Source organism: Dama dama, chromosome 4 (genome assembly GCF_033118175.1).
Source record: "Dama dama isolate Ldn47 chromosome 4, ASM3311817v1, whole genome shotgun sequence".
Lineage (NCBI taxonomy): Eukaryota > Metazoa > Chordata > Mammalia > Artiodactyla > Cervidae > Dama > Dama dama.
Genome location: NC_083684.1, coordinates 17,228,240 through 17,246,741, shown reverse-complemented (window position 1 = coordinate 17,246,741; position 18,502 = coordinate 17,228,240). Strand labels below are relative to the sequence as shown.

The following is an 18,502-nucleotide window of genomic DNA, read 5'->3' as shown; positions in this document are numbered from 1 at the left end:
GCCAGCTTCGCTCACCGTGAAACGGTGTGGAGGCCAAATGGAGTGACTCGTGTGCCTCTGAGACATTTAGGAACTCACAGTGGTAACAACCCTGAGTCAGGGGCGTGTGACATCATACAGGTGGCGCTCCCCCAGTGGAGCCCCCGCCAGGAGCATCTTTCCCGGCCTCTCCTCACTAGTCTGGGCCTTGGTGTCAGCACCTGGCCCTGCCTGCCCCGCTTTCTCGTCCCGGGGTGCCCCGGGGTGGCGGCACTCACCCCAGCTGCCCGAAGGTGATGTTCTCGTTGAACCGCAGGCTGTCATCCCGCTCCTCCTGGGTCATGTGGCACCACCTCTCCCTGCAAGCACAGGAGGGGCAGCGGGGGGCTTTAGGCCCGCGTCCCCGCCGCTCGACCCTCCCCTGCTCTGACCTACAGGTGCTGGCTTCCCTGACACAGAGGGAACTCCTGGGCCGAAGAGCTGTTGGCGCTGCTTCTAAGAAGCCTACCCAAAGGCGGGGGAGTGAGACACACACACTCATCACCTTGTCCTGGCAGATATGAGACCCAGGGCCCCAAGACAGTGTGTGCTTAGCGGTCACCTAGAACATTTGCTAGGAGATGAGAATCCCGTCCCCTACCTTTTCTAAGGTTCAAGGACAAAGGAGGCCACAGCTCATGTTACAGGCAGGGACAACTGCAGATGCCAGGGCCCCACCAGTGTCTGACAAAAGTGGGAGTCGAGAACCTAGCAAGGAGGAGGCCCTGGGGCTCCCTGCCCACTGTCTCCAGGCCTCGGGCTCTCCGGCAGGGTCCGCAGCCTCTGACCACATGCTGCCCGCCTGGCTGGCCCAGCTCTGCCACTCACCCTGCTCCTGGCTTCCTCCCGGCCAAGGCCCGCCCTGCATGGCCGCCCCAGGGCCGGTGACTGCTACCCTGTGACCACAGTGAAGATGGCGCGAAGCCTCTATGTAGAGATGGGAAACCCTGCGAGGAGGGACCACGGCCCGTGCAGCTCCCGGGCTGGGTGTTCTCCGTGCAGGAGCGTGGTGTCAGGGCTTAGGCAGGGAGGGTGCTCTTCTGAGCCTAAGGAGCTGTGTCCTCGAGTGAGAGCCCAGTCCACCCGATCCCTCAGGGCATCAGCCCCTTCCCTTGCAGCATAGCATCGCTATTCTCAGTGTCCCGGGGAAGTCAGCCCTCAACCACCCCACCCCCGTCCTCCCAAGCTTGACAGCCACATGGCCACCTGGGAAATGAGTAGATGCCTACTTCCCCTGAAGAATTACACTCTGGACAAGGAGTCTGATTAAAACAGCATTGAGAGAAAAAAGATAAAAGGGAGAGATAAAAAAGATAAAAGAGAGAGTATGAGGGGTGTCAGGGTGATGGAGAAGCCAAAGGAAGAGGAACAGAACCAAGAACATCAACTCTCGACTCCTCTTCACTGTTCAGGCCGAGGGAGCCCACTCGTGCTGCTGCAGCTGAGTGGGAACCACAGGACACCAAGGCGCATAAGAGGTAGGAGGAGGTATCACTCCAGTCTCCTCATGCTAGCAGAACATCCACGAAGATACCTGGAAGGTGCTTCCAGGTACTATGCTAATCCCATTCCACGCTCCTTCCCATCCCCTTTCCCCTGGTGGACACCCTTAGGAATGCCCAGGCATTAAATCCCCAAACCACCACCAGGCTCGCTGGGTACAGTTGCACAGGTTGTGCACTGCACAACCCCATCCCATGTGGAAGTGGCTCCCTTGCCGCTGTGTAGCACAGAAGTCCTGACAGTAGCCGCAGAGGTGACTTTTTTTTGCTGTGGTGAGGATTAGAGTTGGGACATTTAATCTGATCTCTGACGAAATAGGCAGAAGGTCCATCAGGGAATGCCTACAATCAAATCAATGCTTTAAAACTGAGTCCAACGCCCAGTACTGGTGGAAGTCTAATACCACAAGAGGGCAGGTCATGTGTCTAAGATGCCACAGTGAGAATCTGGATGTGACGAGCAGGTTACAGAACAGGAAGCTCCTGAGAACAGAGAGGATGCTGATGGTGTTGTCAGCTGACTTTGCCAGAGAGAAATCACGCTGGAGACACAAGGTTGCCCAAGGACCCAGAGCCAAACTCTGGTCCCCCAATCTCGGGGTGTCCGGGGGGCAGGTCTGGGAGATGCATGGCCAGACCACACCAGCCCTGGATAAGGAGGCCTGTCAGGCCCAGAGATTCACTTGCCCTCACGAGGTTCAGAGGCCATGATGCTCTGACCCTCTCAGGCCTTGGCCACGGTGCTGGGAAGCCTTACTCCAGGAAGGCTGGTTAATCACCCTATACTCTAGAGAGACTGTGGGAACTCGGGAGCTTTTTATGAACGGAGGTAGCTGCTGTGCTTAAGTGCTCCTTTTAAAGCCATAATAAGGCTGCATTAAAAAAAAAAAAAGACAAGATTTCACATAGAACAATAAGCACTAAAAATACATCACTGATTAAAGGAAACATGCTTTGGGAAATTTCCACCAAATTTAAAAAAAGCACTGTATCAGAAATTATATTTTGAATAGGCAGGTCTTTAACTCTAAAAATATCTTAGGAAGAACTCTAACACATATCAAGTTCAAACAAAATCAGAGCCCATTGTGGGCTCGCAGGAAACAGCCGGTCCTAGACATCTGCCTTCAGGGGCCCCTTGACATGCACAGGCCCCACATCTCTCAGTGGCCGGGGAGCACGGGGCAGCTGTCCTTTCCCTGGGACCCTCAGACTCGTCCGAGTGGGCGAGGGTCTGCCAGAGCCCGCACGCCTCTGGACATGACTATAGAGACAGGTCCTCTGTCTGCACTGGCAGCTCCAGCCAGGATCAATGACCAAGTGGGCGACAAGTGACCCTGAGGGTGTGGTTTCGGGGTCTGCTCAGAAGGCCAGAGTGGCCCGTGGAGGCTGGCTCACTCACGGTCAGAGCTGACCTTCTAGACCTCACTGTCCCCTCCTCTCGGGACACACACCAGGCCTTGCAGGGTTCTTGGGGGGCTGTGTCTGCCTCCTGGCCATTTCGAGGTCTCTATCGTGGGCGAGCTCCCCACCATCACCAGCCTGTCCCAACGCTGGGCCCGCCAACTGCGAGTCCCACCTGCACCTGGGTGCCCTCCCCCAGTGGCCCTGGAAGGGCCCCCGCACTGTCCAGGGACAGGCACGTGGACACACACCTCTTTTTCTCCTCCTCTCCAGCATCCCCTCTGGAGCGGCAGCAGAAACAGGTAAACAGAGGAACATGTCAAACTCATGCAAGATATGTGGATGGAAAAAGAGAGCAAGCGCGGAAGGAGGGTTATCACAGCAGAGACAGAGATGGAGACAGGGTTCCGGGTGGGTGGGGGGCGCTGGCCGAGGAGTCGGAGAGCAAAGCAACACGAGATCCCCCTTGCCTACAGGCATTTCCTGCATCTGCGTCTCCCAGCAGAGCAGAGAATTCTGTCTAGAATCCTAAGGAACGGTCTGGGACCTCTCTCCCCACGTGCTCCCCTGCCTCCCAGGACACACAGCCGCAGCAGGCCATCCCGCCCCCATGGGGGTTTACTGACTCTCCCCCGAAAAGAAAGATTTCCCTTAAGATCCCCCAAGTGCCAGTGGACTGAAGTCTTAGCCAGCAGGCTCTGCCCTCTCTCCTGCCGGGAGAAAGGTTCTGAGGTCTCCCCAGTGTTAGAGAAGGGGGTTCATCTCATTAACGAGAAGAGATGCGGGGACTTCAAAGTCCCATGACTGGAGGGGCCAATAAAGTGACCCAGGCCTGGGAGGCTGCTGCCCCCTCCCCGCCCCACTGCTGCATACAGAAGGCACCAACCTTGGCTTGCTGAGCCCCACTGCACACTCCTCGCTGCTCATGGTTTACAAAGGGGGGTCTCCAAAGGGGCCCCAGGGAAGCTGCAGCCCAGAGGAGGCAGCTGAAAGTAGCGACTGCCTTCCCCACACATGAATCCTACACCCAGGGTCCCAGCTTAGGAGCCTGGGTTCTTACAGAGACAGTCAGAGTGGGTCCGAGGGGGCCCCGGGAGCTTCGTTCAGTAGGAGTTCGCATTTCTGAGGAGGGTCAGGCCAAGTCATGCCAGAGCCCCAGGGGGGGAGAAGCGCTCATGCAAGCTGGGCCCCCCACCCGGAAGCTGTGCGCCCAGGACCCTTCAGGCAGCTTGCAGGGCACCGGAGCCAGAAGGGTTCGAGGAAGAAACACAAGACGCGAGGACTCAGCCGTTCCGTCCTTCTGCTCTCCTCTTCAGAAACGGGACAAAAAAGCCTCTCCCTGGTCCTCTTCCCCGAGGCAAAGCAGGCCTGGACTTGGCTCCTACCTGGTCGTGGGAGACCGCTTTCTCCTCTCACAGTGGACGGCATCGAAAAAAGCTGCATTCCAGAACCTCAGTGTGTGCCTGCAAGACAGACAAGATGGGAACACAGCGGGTCTCAGGCGCATGTTCTTGTTTAGTTGCTAAGTCATGTCCGACTCTTTGCAACCATGGACTGCACACGCCAGGCTCCTCTGTCCTCGACTATACCCTGGAGTTTGCTCACATTCATGTCCACTGAGTCACTCATGCTTTCTAACCATCTCATCCTCTGTCACCCCTTCTCGTTCTGCCTTCAGTCTTTCCCAGCATCAGGGTCTTTTCCAATGAGTCGGCTCTTCGCATCAGGTGGCCAAAGTACTGGAGATTCAGCTTCAGCATCAGTCCTTCCAATGAATATTCAGGGTTGATTTTCTTTAGGATGGACTGGTTTGATCTCCTTGCAGTCTGAGGGACTCTTAAGAGTCTTCTCCAACACCACAGTTCAAAAGCATCAATTCTTCAGTGCTCAGCCTTCTTTACGGTCCAACTCTCACATCCATACATGATGGTTTTCCAGTATATGAACCTTTGTCAGCCAATCGATGTCTCAGCTTTTTAACGTGCTGTCTAGGTCTGTCACAGCCTTCCTTCTGAGGAACAAGTGACTTTTACTTTCATGGCTGCAGTCACCATCTGCTGTGATTTTGGAGCCCAAGAAAATAAAATCTGTCACTGTTTCCATTTTTTCCCCTTCTATTAGCCAAGAAGTGATGGGACTGGATGCCATGTTCTTAGGCTTTTTAATGTTGAGTTTTAAACTAGCATTTTCACTCTGCTCTTTCACCCTCATCAAGAGGCTCTTCACTTTAGTTCCACATGGGCCATAAAGGCCTATGTGCCTTTATCCTCAATGGAGCTGGTTCCCTGGGCCTCGGCAGTGTGTCCTGGGGTCATCTGCATGTCTCCCAGGACCTATAACCTGGACTCAACAGGTCAAAGGTGGAACCACCACCTGTAGGACAAGGATGAAGCCACTTCCCCTTCTCGGTCTCCCGCTGAGGCTCCCAACAGGAAGCAGAGGCCTCAAGGAGACCTGCTTTTCTAGAGCAGCGTCTCTTAACAGAAACGGGAACCTGGCAGGGACAGGCCATGTGCAGAGAGCAGACTCGTTTATAGGGTCACACAAGACAGAACCGTTCTTCCCAAAGATCAGAGTTGGCAAACCTATGGCACGTGGGCCAAACCCAGGCCCCTGTGTCTTTGTGTAAATCAAGTGTTAAGGGCTCACAGCCACGCTCACCCACTTACATCCTGTCCATGGCAGCTTTGGCACTATAGAGGCAGAGAGGAGTGCTTGCCCACAAAGCCTAAAATATTTATCACCCAGCCCTCTACGGACAAGTGTGCTGAACCCTGAAGCAGAAGATAAAATGACAGTAGCCCAGCTGAGCCCAAAGGGGCCCGAGTTAAATCATGGACGTGGGCCCCAGGCTGGTGGGCTTCTCCTCTCTGCTGCCACCCGAGCTGGCCTTGCAGGCCGGGGCCGCAGGCTTCCGGACAGCGGCAGCCCAGCTCTGGCTGGCTGCACGTCTCCCACACCCTGTCCTGTTGTGCCAAGCTCTCGTGCTGCGAGACTGATCCTCACAGGAGGGAAGCGTTTGACACCCTTTGGGTTCCAGGTGCTAATCTGCTGCTGACTTGTGAGTAAATAAAATAAAACACGTGGATGGAGAGGCTTTGGAGGGACGAGGGTGTGCTCACAGCAGAAGGTGGGATGTCCCCTGAACACGGGTCTCCCACTCCATGGCCTTCGCGTGTGTACAGTATTTATATACGTAAAACAGCTGAACTAGGACATAATTCACATACCAGAAAACCCACGCTTTTAAAGTCTACAACTCAGTGGGTTGGGTTCTGGTATATTCATGGACTTATGCAACTATTACCACTATCTCTTTCTCGGACATTTTCATCATCTCATTCCCCGCTTCCCCCAGATCCTGGCAACCACCAATCTGCTTGGTCTCCAGGGCTTTGCCTCCTGGACACTATGTAAATACACTGTGTGGTCCTTTGGGTATGGCTTTGGTCATTTGGCAGAATGTTTTCCAGGTCAACCCACGCTGTGGGTGCCCCATTCCTTTACGTGGCTGAGTAACAGCCCATGCTTTGTGCATCTGAATGGACAGACATCAGGTTGTTCCCACTTCTGGGCTCTTCTGAACAGTGCTATCATGAATGTATGTACACAGATTTTTGCCTGAGTACCTGTTTTCAACTCTTTTGAGCATCTACTCGGGAGTAGAATTGCTGGGTCATGGGATAAAACTCTGTTTAACCTCTGAGGAACTGCCAGGTCGTCTCTCACAGTGGCTGCTGCCTCGGACAGTCCCACCAGCAGTGTGTGAGGTTGTAATTTCCCCGCATCCCCGCCAACACTCGCTATTGTCATTTCTGATGGGGACGTGGGCGCTGGCAGCTGCTGCCCCCCAGGTGGAGGGTGGTCTTACCAGATGGGCTGCTGCTTCAGGTGTGTGTACAGATAGATCTTCTCTCCTTTCCTCTCCTCCTCCAGGCTGCACACAGTCACTGTGGGATGGGGAGGGAGACTTGAGCAGGGCAGATCCCCCAGCAGCCCTCCCGGCAGGCCCCACGTCCCCCCAGAGTAACACAGACATGCCGTGGAAATTCCAGGGCACCTGCTCTGAGGCCCACATCATTAACGACATGCTCAGGCCCAGCCTAAGGACTCAGTCCAGGGAGGGTCCCAGGAATGGCTCCCCTACCCCAGGAAATGTTCCTTGACATCCCTGGGATGAGCAGCTGGTCGCCAGAGAAGTGGTTTTTCCATGGAAATTCAGTAAGAGATTACAGACTGGAGCGGAGAGCAACTGGGGAATCATGCAGGACAGTGTCTCCTGCTATGGGGAGCTGGAGCCCCAGACGTGTGGGGACCTGCCTGGGGGGTTGCTGGTTCGCTGTGGGCTGAGCTTAGGCCCCAAGGGGCTGCAGTGGTGCCACCCGGGCGCCCACAGCCCTGGGCCCAGGGAGGCACTCACCCGTCTTCCGCGGCTTCTCCTGGGGTCTGCCCTCTTCCTCCCTTGGGGAGAGAAACCACAGAAGTGACAAAACAATCCCCCACCCCCAGTTTCCCAAAGAACCCTTCAACATTGCTTAAACAGGATTATGTCTCATAACCCATGTGTACATTTAGGTGGTTTTCTGAAAGCATGTGCATGAAATCAATGCTACATTTACCAATTGCCAGTCTTTTAGAACTGAGATATGGAAAACTCTGGAGGGCGGGGAAGCAGCCACGCTTCCCAGAGTGGCTCTAAGGCCCCAGCGACAGCCGAGGAGGCTGAGATGCTTTGGTCACCAGGCCAGGGAGCAGCCTCCCGGTCACACCCATGGTCAGGGAGGGGCGCACACGGGGCACACTCACTCGCTCCTCCTGGCTGGGGGCCCCTTGGGCTTGGTCTCCAGCCCAAAGAAGCCCTTGACGTTCTCCGTCTTGGCCGACGTGTTCTTCAGCAGCCGCTCGGCAATGTCCTTCTTTTCCGCCAACCAGCTGTTGGCTGACTTCAGGTAGGAGTCGATGCTCCCAGCCGGCTTCTCCTTGGACTCTGCGGGGAGCAGGTGCGGCTTACCTGGAGGTGGGAGAGCGGGGATGAGAACGACTGGAACCACGGAGGCCGGGGTCGCCTCCCCTGCCATTGCTGGACATGCTGACAGGAAATGGGGGGCTCAGGGATGCCCGCAAGCAAACGCAGGGCCTGGCCCCTGCTCTCTGGGGCGGACCCCAGGCACCTCCTGTGTCCAGGCCAGCCAGGCGCCACCAGGGACGGAGGAGGACACAGGCAGGGACCCAGCCCCCGAGAGGCACTGAGGCCAGAAGGCGGGCGAGCACGTACATAGGTAAGGGTAGCACACACTGTGTGCTGAGTGGCAGCCGGGCCGGGCCTGAAACAGGAGAGTGTTGGGCACGGGAGACGGTGGAGGAGGGCAGCCAGGAGAAAGGAGGAATGTCCCTCCCCAAGGCTGCATACCGACCAAGGTCCAGGCAGCCCCGCAGGCCCAGGTTGCTCTCTCAGGTCAAAGGGCCCCAAGCTGAGGAGTCAGGCCAGTGGCTACAGCAGCGCAGAGGGGTTGGGAGAGGGTGGGCTGTGCACAGCTGGCGAGGGGAGGACGGAGTCGAGACGCAGAGGAAGGGGATGCGAGAGTGCACCCACGGTGCCAGCGCTGCCCTGACCCAGCTCCAGCCCCTGGGCAGGCCCCCAGAAGCCCTCTCCTTGAGGAGGCCTGAACAAGTGTCTGTGGTCGCAGCTCAAGGAGCTTAACAGGGGAGCCCTCCAGCTGCGATGCACGGGAGGCCCTAGGGCCACAAGCCAGCACAGGTCAACCTGCCCTCTGCTCAGAGACAGCTCCAGCCCACAGCCCCGGGCTGCTCCTCTTCACCCTTGCCCTCGGCTGACCCTGCGTTCACGTTCACCCAGAACATGAGACCTGCACATCCTCACACCAGCCATCCTGGCATCCACCCTGAAACATCCTGCCCCGTGTGTCCACTTTCTCGTTTCCTCACAGCCGGACCCTCAGCCTCCCGACCTATGCTGTGGACCCTTCTTCTCCTCCTGTTCTAGGAGTCTCCCTCTTCCTCATCCCCACCCTAACACCAGCTCCCTTTGTTTTCTGGACGCCCCGCAGCTTTGCCTTAAGAAATCCCCACTTGGGGACTTCCCTGGAGTTCCAGTGATAAAAATTCTGTGCTTCCACTGCAGGGGCTGCGGGTTCGATCCCTGGTCAGGGAAGTAAGATCTCACATGCTACGCAGTGCAGCCAAAAAGTAAAAAATAAGTAAAAAAGAAAGCTCCACTCGATGGGCGTTGGAAGGTGAGGGTCCACCCTCCCCGTGAGCCGTGCCAGGGCCTCACCGATGTGGTAGTAGGTGAAGCACATGGTCATGAGGTTCTTGGCAGGCCCAAAGTCGTCCATCTGGTGACACCTGAAATGGGAAGAGTGGTGAATGGCTGATGGGTCCCCCCACCCGATTCCCTCTGCACGTTCCTGAGAGGACCAACATACTCACAGACATGTCTAACTGTTACCTCACCCGCCTGATGCTCTGGAGGAGAAGTCACAGAAAGAGCTCCCTGGGTCCAGAGACACGACCTGGGAGAAGGTCTGATTCCAGGTGGGAAGGCCCTCGCCATCCATCTACCTGACCTCTTTCACTGTCAAGGTGGGACAGCCAGGGCCCAGGAAGCTTGACCCCGCCCCAAGGGGCAGCCCCAGAACTGGAGGTCAGGCCTCAGATCTTAGGCCTAAACCTGCGTCTGGCCCTACTTCTCGGGAAGGAGCATGGGCTTGGGTGATACGCAGATGTGGGCAGTACCAGGGTCACCTGGAGAGCGTGTTAAGATGTGGATTGCTGGGTCCACCCTGGAGTCTCTGGGTCAGTAGGTCTCAGGCAGGGCCCAAGAACATGCATTTCTAACAAAGTGCCTTGGGAGCTGATGTTCTGAGGCTCCTTGCCCAGAGACAGCACTTTGAGAATGACTGGGAATATGAATATCTACTTACCCTACACCACTTGCTGAAAATCAAAGTAATCGATTACATACCAGAACCTGCGCTAGGCGAGAAGATGTCCTACAGATGTAAAGGACTATACTTATTATACTGAGAGTATGAGATACACATGGATCCATTCAACATAGCAAACAAAAAAGGGGAAAAAACTTCAAAAACAGGACCTGCCTGCCCCTGGGACTCTGTAGCTGCAGAGCTATAATGATGTCCACTGCTGCTGCTGCTGCTACTAAGTCGCTTCAGTCGTGTCCGACTCTGTGCGACCCCATAGACGGCAGCGCACCAGGCTCCCCCATCCCTGAGATTCTCCAGGCAAGAACACTGGAGAGGGTTGCCATTTCCTCCTCCAATGCATGAAAGTGAAAAGTGAAAGTGAAGTCGTGAGTCATGTCCGACTGTTCGCGACCCCATGGACTGCAGCCTACCAGGCTTCTCTGTCCATGGGATTTTCCAGGCAAGAGTACTGGAGTGGGGTGCCATTGCCTTCTCTGGATGTCCACTGCAGTACCATGAATTAGAGAAGAAAAGGAGGAATCAGCTAAAGCCCGTTAATAGGGTGCTGAGTAAATCATGGTATAGTCATACATTCATATATCAGAACACCTCACAGCCATGACAGATGCACCACTGAATGCAGATGCATGGGACTGCCTTTTTAGAAGTATGCCCTTGCTGGTGCATGTGTTATTAGGAGTGGGGTTGTCACTGGGAGACGGACTAGAAGTGAGAGAACCTTTCCTTTTCCTCTTAGGCTTCTGTGCTTTCCATTCTGTTCCCTCATGCACTTTCTTTCCTGTTTAGTTTTTCACCTCAGATAAGTATTACTTCAAAAATGAAAATCAACAGACATTATCTAAACAGTGGGATGAGGGCCACTTTATCATTTAACATAAAAATAATCCAATAAATCTAAAAAGCTACATTTTTATAAAATTTTTTTGCAACCATAAAAAATCACATGCTCACAAAGTCATGGAAGGAGTCTGTGTTTAAAATTTAACTCCCCCAACACCCAGTGTACTTATTTAAGGAATAATTGAAAGAAAAATGGAGAATTAGATAGGCATGTTACCATATGGGGCATACCATATGTGACACCATCTATAAAAAGTATACATTCATGAAAGTTCCTATAGATACAAATGTCTGGAGGTCAAAGTGTCCTCAGGGCGGGAGAGCGTGCTGACCCCCGACCTCCTGGGGCTGCTCTGTGTAGCTCCCGATGCACCCCTGGAGAACGTGGGCCCTCGGCTCCCTCCACAAGGCCTCTCCACCCAGGCCAGCTCCCAGGCCTGGATTCCTCCTGAGCACACCCGGAACTTGGCACATTCTGAGCAAGTGTAAGAAAAACAGGGGCTCCTTGCTTTTGGCAATTTTCCTCCAGTCCATGCCCTGTGTTCACGGGAACAGAAAAAGGTGGGGAGACATGGGAAAGTGGCCACAGCCTAAGCCACAGACCTGCTCCGAGGCCACACTGAGCTGATGGGGGCAAGCGGGCTTAAATGATGATCAGATCAGAGTCAGGGCTTCCCTCTGCCCCTGGTTTCCCATGCACCCGCCCCGTGATTAAAGTCACTACTGAGTTAACCCCAGGCAGACACAGCTCCTCCGGTTCACACTGTGGAGGGCATGTCCAACTCTGATGCAAGTCAGGGCGTCTGAAGCAGGTCGGGAGCCCTAGAGCCCCAGGCCTCAGGAGCAGGAGCCCCATGACTCATCCGCCAGCCTCCACGGCCACACATTGACAGTGGGCTTCCTCCCCAGCCCACATGGTCCAGGACGCCCTCTGAGACAAAAGGCCCCAGCAGCGCCTCACTAGGAGTCTGGGCAGGTGACATCATCCAGCCATCTCATTAGTGGGCGGTGAGAGTGTGTGTGGAGCATGTCACTACAGGAAGTCCAGAGAACCCCCATCTGGGCTGGAGGAGGGCAGGGCGGGCCGCGGAATCACAGCCTGTCTCCACACAGGCAGGGGGGACTGACTCACGCCCAGCTGTGGCCCTCTCTTCTCACGGGACTGTGCACTCTCCCGTGAGATGCTGGTCACGACTCCCAGCAGGTGCCGGGGGGCGTCGGGGCAGTCAAGCTGATGACGCGTGTGTGCGGAGAGACCACAGCTGGGGTCTCTGGGCGGGGGAGGGAGGAGAGATGAGCAGTTAGGACGGAGGCGCTGAGCCGCAGCATGACTTACTCGAACAGGACCACGGCGAAGGACTGCACCAGGCGGTAGAAGGTGGGCTCCGAGACGCACTTGGAGTTGCAGCGCTATCCAGGAAGAGGGCAGGTGGTCAGGCAGCCGCTGGCAGAGCCGTGCTCTGCTCGGAGGGGCTGCGGGCTCACCACAGCGTCTCCAAGTGCCGAGCATCTCTACACACAGCCCCGCGCGGGCCCAGCACGAGCCCTGCTCCACAGAAACCTGGACTCGGCAGAGGGCTGCCCTGCCCCCAGACCGCCCCACATCATTCCCCGTGTCTCTCTGTGAGATTTTAAAAGCTAGCAACTTCACCCACTCACCCACACATGGGGAAGTATGGAAGGATGCAACCCCAAGGTGACAAGGCCGGCTATTTTTTGGATGGGGGATTTATGGGCAGTTTTTCTACTTTTGCTTACCAGCATTTTCTTGTCTTGTAAGGATAAATTATTTGTGATAAAAAAATACTTTTTCAAAAATTTTATTATCGGAGCATAATTGCTTTGCAAAGTTGTGTTAGTAAAAAGTACTTTAAAAACTGAGAACTTCATCCATTTTACAGGAAAAACAAAAAAAAGTACCTATTGGCTTATTTACAAAACTTCTCATCTGAGCTTACACGGCTGTCATTGTCTTGAATACTTTATCTTTATGAAAACTGAATGTTGTGGGTTCTTTAATAAAAACATGCAGGGACACAGCCCATGTGCTTGTCTTTAAAAAGACAAACATATCTGGAATTTCATGTGGCTGAGAGGCCAGGCTGCATCTTCCACTATTCTAAAAAGGCCTTTTTGAAACATCTCTAGATGAGCTTCACATGTTTTTCCTGTGGGGTCATTTCTCCAGAGCAGGTGGGCTGCCCCACCCCACAGCCCTGTCACCCCCTTACCTGGGCGCTCACATACCGGGCAAACCATTCCCGGCCTTTCCCGTTCTCACTGCTGCAGTATTCACCAAACTTGGCTTTCTCCTCCTGGTCCAAGTCCTCCCTGGAGAAGAGGGCAGAGGGGAAAGACAGGAAAGCTTCACTCCTCTGGAACTAAAAGGACTACAGTCGGGGAAGAGGAAGGACAGGAACCCCTAAGTGCAGGTGACACTTGACCCTGGACCCCCATCCTTGCCTCAGCTCCCCAAAGGTACTGCACTCCGCCAAGTGCAGGTGCACATCTCAGCCCCTGGGCAACCCCGAGAGGAAATGGTATTATTGCTGTTTCCAAGAAGAGGAGCCTGGCTCAAGGATCAGACACAGTTGTGGAGCAGTGAGCAGGAGCCCCATCTAGACTTCCTGGCTCCAAAGCCCACGAGACCACCCGTCTCAGAGAGGTTTGGCACCCACAAGGTCCACGGCCTCTGACAGCAGGGTTCTCCAACTCACCCGACCCCGCCTCATCTCTAGAGCTGATGAGGTATGGAGCCACCCACTGGAGTTAAGAATTCCTAACCTGCTCAGTCTCAGCAGGACATACAGAGCCCATGGTCTGACGCCCCTCCGGCCCTCAGAGGGCCTGGTTGCTTATCCCACTCACTTCTGAGGGGCCGGTCTGCTCTCTGATGCTCCCCAGCTCTGCGTGTGAGGGCTGAAGACCGGGGAGGGGGCCCCAGGCCTGCGAGTCACCACCGCCAGGGTGGACAACCCGCTCACCTGATATAAACCACTTCCAGGCACCTTTGTGGGCGGGTCAGTACTCTAGCCCCAATTTAATGACTAAAATGGGGTAGCAGAAGGCTGAAGATCAATTACCTTCTACAATTTCATTTATTTAAGGTTTCACAGAAAACATCTTGGCCTCATTTATCCCAAAATACCAACACCAGATGAAACGTAAGAATTTGCCAGGCATGTGCATGGAGCTTTGGAATGAATGCTCTCGACAAGGCATCTGACTCAGTTGTCCAGCTTCCATACTGCCGACAGACAGGCTGCCACAAATCTCGACTGGCCTTCCTAGCAAGTCAGTGAGCTTCTGGGCTTTCTCCTCTTTTCATTAACTGGGTATGCTCAGAGAAAGCTGACTAATTTCAGTGTGAGTCAAACAAAATAAGTAGGAAGCCACATCTACTGCTCTCCCAGAATGCACTCAAAATCACACATAAAAGCATTTGGGGGATGGACAATTATTAGGATGCTAATAAACCCTTTCCCTCTCCAACCACAGAGAAAACTGAGCCACATCTGCAAAAGGTGGAAATCACCCAGCCAGTTAACTATTGAGGGGCTAAAGCACAACAGGAACCAACATCCTCGCTGTGTGTGGTCAACTGGCAGAAATCCTTTTGCTTTAATGAAACTGGAAAAGGGTCCCTTTGGCCAGAGTGCCTCAGGCCACAACATGTGCCCATCTCAGAAGCCTTGTTAAAATGCAGATTCTGACTCAGTGGGTCGGCTGGGGCCCGGGACTCTGCGGTTCTAACAATCCCCTCCCCCACCCGTGTCGCTGATGCTGCGGGTCCTGAGGAGGGAACTTTGGCATTTCACGTGCTGCTGTGAAAGATGCAAGACCAGCATCGAGACCTGAGGCCTGAACCGAACAGTGTTTCTCTTTCCCCTGCTGAGCTGGTAACAGCTGTGAAACAGATTCCCAGGTCCAGCCTCTACTTCAGCTGCAGCGAGTAATGCTCCTTGTTCAAACCGTCAGGAGCCACCAAAGAGAGGCCAGAGAAAGGTGCGAGGGCAAGCCCCCATCCTAGCAGCTGTGTCAGGGTACCAAGAGGCATGGCCACCTGAAACCCCCTGGGCTTGCAGCACGCCTAATTCGCTGTCAGCTATAACACCTCGGAAGGCATGCCCATGGGGCTCACCTCAGACGCAAAGGAAGCAAAGCCCAGCCCTAAGTGGAGGGATCTCCCCAAGGGGGTCTGCAAGTAGCGGATGGGGCTGGGCCCGGGAGGTGCCAGCGGCCAGTGAGGGCTGGGGCTTACCCTCCAGAGAAGATCTTCTCCACGTAGCCGCGCATGAAGTCACGGAGCTCCAGCGGCTCCTCGTCCTTGGCCGAGTCGGCGCTCTGGTTGGAGGAGAAGGACTCGTTGGAGGAGGAGCGGCGGTACTGGCCCCAGGACGGGTGAGAGGGCGACTCGCCCATGTCGTTCTCACTGTCTGCCGACTCCGTGGTCTCGCTCTCCGAGGCGCCCTCTCCTGGGGAGCTGTCCCCATCCTGCAGCTTCGGGGGTGGCGCCTCCAGCGGCGAGGAGACAGACGGCTTGGCCCCAAAGTCAATCAGCGAGCCCACGGGGACCTCAGGGGCCTCCATGGCTCAGGCCGGGGGTTGCGGAGCAGGACGTCCGGTGGGGAGGTGGGGGGACGGGGTTCCCAGGTGCGTCAGCAGAAGCCCCAGGCTGAGCGGGAGGGCGCCGGGCACATGTGCGCTGCTTGGGAGCCGCTGGCCGCTGGGATCGACTCCTCCGGGATGGCCCAGGGGGCCCTAAGGCATCTGGAATGTAAGCAGAGACACGTCATCGTTCTCACCACGACAGCTTCCCAACTTAGATGAAGCAATTAGGGTACTCCTGCCCCGGCAGAAGAGGCTCCCAACTTCCAGAATTTGGGCCAGCTCTCTGCTGCTGTCCTCTGCGGCTCCCTCACCATTAAACACATGCTATAGGATGGGCAAACAGCAAACAAACACACCAATCAGGCTTTCTCCAGACTAAGCAAACAGACCTCACCGGGGCTGCACCCGCAGGCCCACTCCCCACTCCAGCTGACCAGGCAGAGGCTGATAAAACCAGAAATCACCCGCCACCCGCTGTCGCTGGATCAGCAGCAGAGGAAGACGGTGTCCTCAGGCGCAGGCTATGCACGTGGGCTCCTCACCTCTGAGGCCCGAGGCTCTCCCTTCCCGGGCCCCTTCTCAGCTTTTGCAGACTTAAGACCCAGAGCCTCCTCGGCTGTCACACGTGGGGTCATCATGACCCCTCAAGCCCTTCCATGGTTTCTAAGCAGCTTTTGCCAACCAGACCCACCTCCTCCTCCCTGCCCGCTCCCTGCACCAGGGCCATGGCATCCACCTCTGGGTGCCCGTCCTTCTGACCCTTAGGCTGGGTGGTCCCTCCCTTCTCCTCCATCTTCCTCCCTCAGCCCCACCCGGAATTCTACTCATCCCTCTAGACTTGGCTGAGTACCACCTCTTCACAGACACTTTGCTCAGACCTTGTGCAATCTATTTACTGATTCCTGTGTGGCCACTCTGGAACTTTACTGACACTCATTTAATAAGTCTGCTTGTTTGACAGATAGATATTAGTATTCCTGCTTACCCCACTAAGGTATAATCCCCTGAGGGGCGGACCATGCCTCAGCCACCTTTGTAGCAATATGCGAGCGCCCAGCACAGAGTCCTAAGTGTCCACTGTATGTTTGCTCAATGGATGACCAGACCTGACCGTGAACATGTGCTGCGAGTCAGGAAGCTGATGATGTAGGCAGAACTGGGATGAGGATCTTTGCTTCTAACCAGGTCTCTGCCAGTCAGCTCAGGGGCCACCTGCCGTTCTGGGGCACCTCCCCAGTGACAAGGGAGGAGCCCTCCTGATATGAGTCCACCTTGATCCTTGGCCCCCGTCCCTGTCCTCTGCCTCTACAACACCTGGCAGACAGGTGGCTTCCCATACTATACAACTAATGCATCTTGTGAGGCAATTCAGTATCAAAACTGCATTTACTGTCTCTTAAGAGCCTAATATCCACAGATCGATTATGGGCTCCTCCAAATTCCCCAGCCCAGGATATTTTTAGATGTCCTGAGTCAGAAGGATGGGATGGCTGCCTCCCTGTCACTGCAGAGGCAACAGCCCTCTTCAGCAGAGTCCTACAAAGACTGCCTTGGTCCAAAACAGAGATCCAGCATGAATCCCAGCTCAAAAGAACTTTCTGGGCCAGGAGAGCAACACAAAGTGTGCAGAGAGCCCGAGACTACAGAGCAGTGGGCTGGGGTCAGGGCTGCCCTGGCCCTTCGTGCTAGCAGGGCGGGTGAGCTGTAGCCTCTGCTCTCTGGGCCGGGGTCCCCGTCAGAGACATCAAGGGCAGGGGAGGGCTCTAAGGTCCTTCTGACAACCATGCTCTCAGCTCTCCAAAGATCAGAAAATCACACCTATAACAACTCACCAGATATTAAAAATGGAAAATCACACACTAGGAAAATGTGGGCAGCTACTATGATAGGAAAAATTGAGTTAATTATACTTATGTGAGAAATTCACCCAAATCCAATTTTTTAAAAATCTATAACACTACTCAATTAGGTAAGGCATACAAAAGGAAGTTATTAAATTCTTAGACAATTCTTCAACCCATACTAATAACCACACATATAGACAGGCAAATCAAAACAATTAGGTACCAGCTTACACTACAACATAACCAAAATTTTGAAAACTATAACCGCAAAGCAGGTGAGATTATGATAAAACTAATATTTTCAAACAATTCCAGCAACAGGGATAAATATTAATAAGATTTTAGAAAGCAGTTTCCATAATTCTTAATTTTCTTTCCTCTGATCCAAGAATTCAAATGCTTGAAATTTATTCTAGGAAAGTAATTCCAAACAGTCAAAAACAATTATGTGGTCTGTAACAGTATCTATAATCCTCATAAATTGGGGGGAAAATCTAAATACAGTAAAGTGGCAAATAAAATCTAACAACTTGATGTAATGGTAATCAGTGTATGATGCAATTAGAAGAATTCACTTTATACTTACATAAACAAATATTCTACAGTCAACAAACATTTACTAAATCCTATTCCATGCCAACCTCTGTTCTGGGTGCTGGAAATACTGAAGTGAATGAGTTTTAATTGTACTATAATTACAATCATGTGTACATATGAGAAAGGACTGAAAAAGTAGACAGAAATGTGTAATATTACAGTGCTGGCACTGAGATCTCCCCTTTTTATTTCACTATCATTAACCATGTAGTTTACAATGAAGAAAAATTCAGAGGAAAAGGAAACAAGTATCTTGAAACATTTCAGGATTTAGTCTGAAGGCTGCATCTATTTACCAAAGCAGAACCCAACAGAACAGAAGGGCAAGACCAGACCCTACTGTCACGGCTATTTCTGGTCGGGCCCGAGGCAATTTCAGAGGCTGGCGGGAGCTCTCCCAGGGCCTTTCTAGCTTGGAAATTTGGGGCGTGCATGAGTCATTCTTTCTCAGAAGCCTCCTCAGTGGGCTCAGGAAGGAGGGGACAGGGTGAGGGGCCGGGCCCTGCAGGAGAGGAAGCAGAGGTCCAAGAGGGTGCTGGGTGCCATGCGGGCACCGTGGGCTGCAGGCGGCAGGCCCCTCTGCCCAGGGATCTCTTCTCTCAACCAAACCTGCTCCCGGGGCTGAGATGCAGGTGAAGCAGCCGCTTATGCTGAGGGCCTTGGAAGTACCCCACCCTCTTCCTTCAGGAAGGAAACAGAATTATGGGCCTCCATCCAG

The 18,502-nt window shown here is 54.2% G+C and overlaps 1 protein-coding gene across 2 annotated transcripts in view; it reads right to left on the bottom strand.

Moving 5' to 3' along the window:
• KIAA0513 (KIAA0513 ortholog) overlaps positions 1 to 18,502 on the bottom strand; it is a 51,353-nt gene that overhangs the window by 6,387 nt on the left and 26,464 nt on the right. For both annotated transcript variants that reach the window (XM_061138319.1, XM_061138318.1), the window contains exons 2-10: positions 14,994 to 15,502; positions 12,964 to 13,063; positions 12,069 to 12,142; positions 9,220 to 9,290; positions 7,731 to 7,935; positions 7,345 to 7,385; positions 6,796 to 6,874; positions 4,310 to 4,387; positions 258 to 338 (exon numbers count right to left, since the gene is read on the bottom strand). In XM_061138319.1, the coding sequence (XP_060994302.1) occupies positions 258 to 338; positions 4,310 to 4,387; positions 6,796 to 6,874; positions 7,345 to 7,385; positions 7,731 to 7,935; positions 9,220 to 9,290; positions 12,069 to 12,142; positions 12,964 to 13,063; positions 14,994 to 15,322 (1,058 nt within the window). In that variant the 5' untranslated portion in view covers positions 15,323 to 15,502. The remainder of the gene's footprint in view (positions 1 to 257; positions 339 to 4,309; positions 4,388 to 6,795; positions 6,875 to 7,344; positions 7,386 to 7,730; positions 7,936 to 9,219; positions 9,291 to 12,068; positions 12,143 to 12,963; positions 13,064 to 14,993; positions 15,503 to 18,502) is intronic.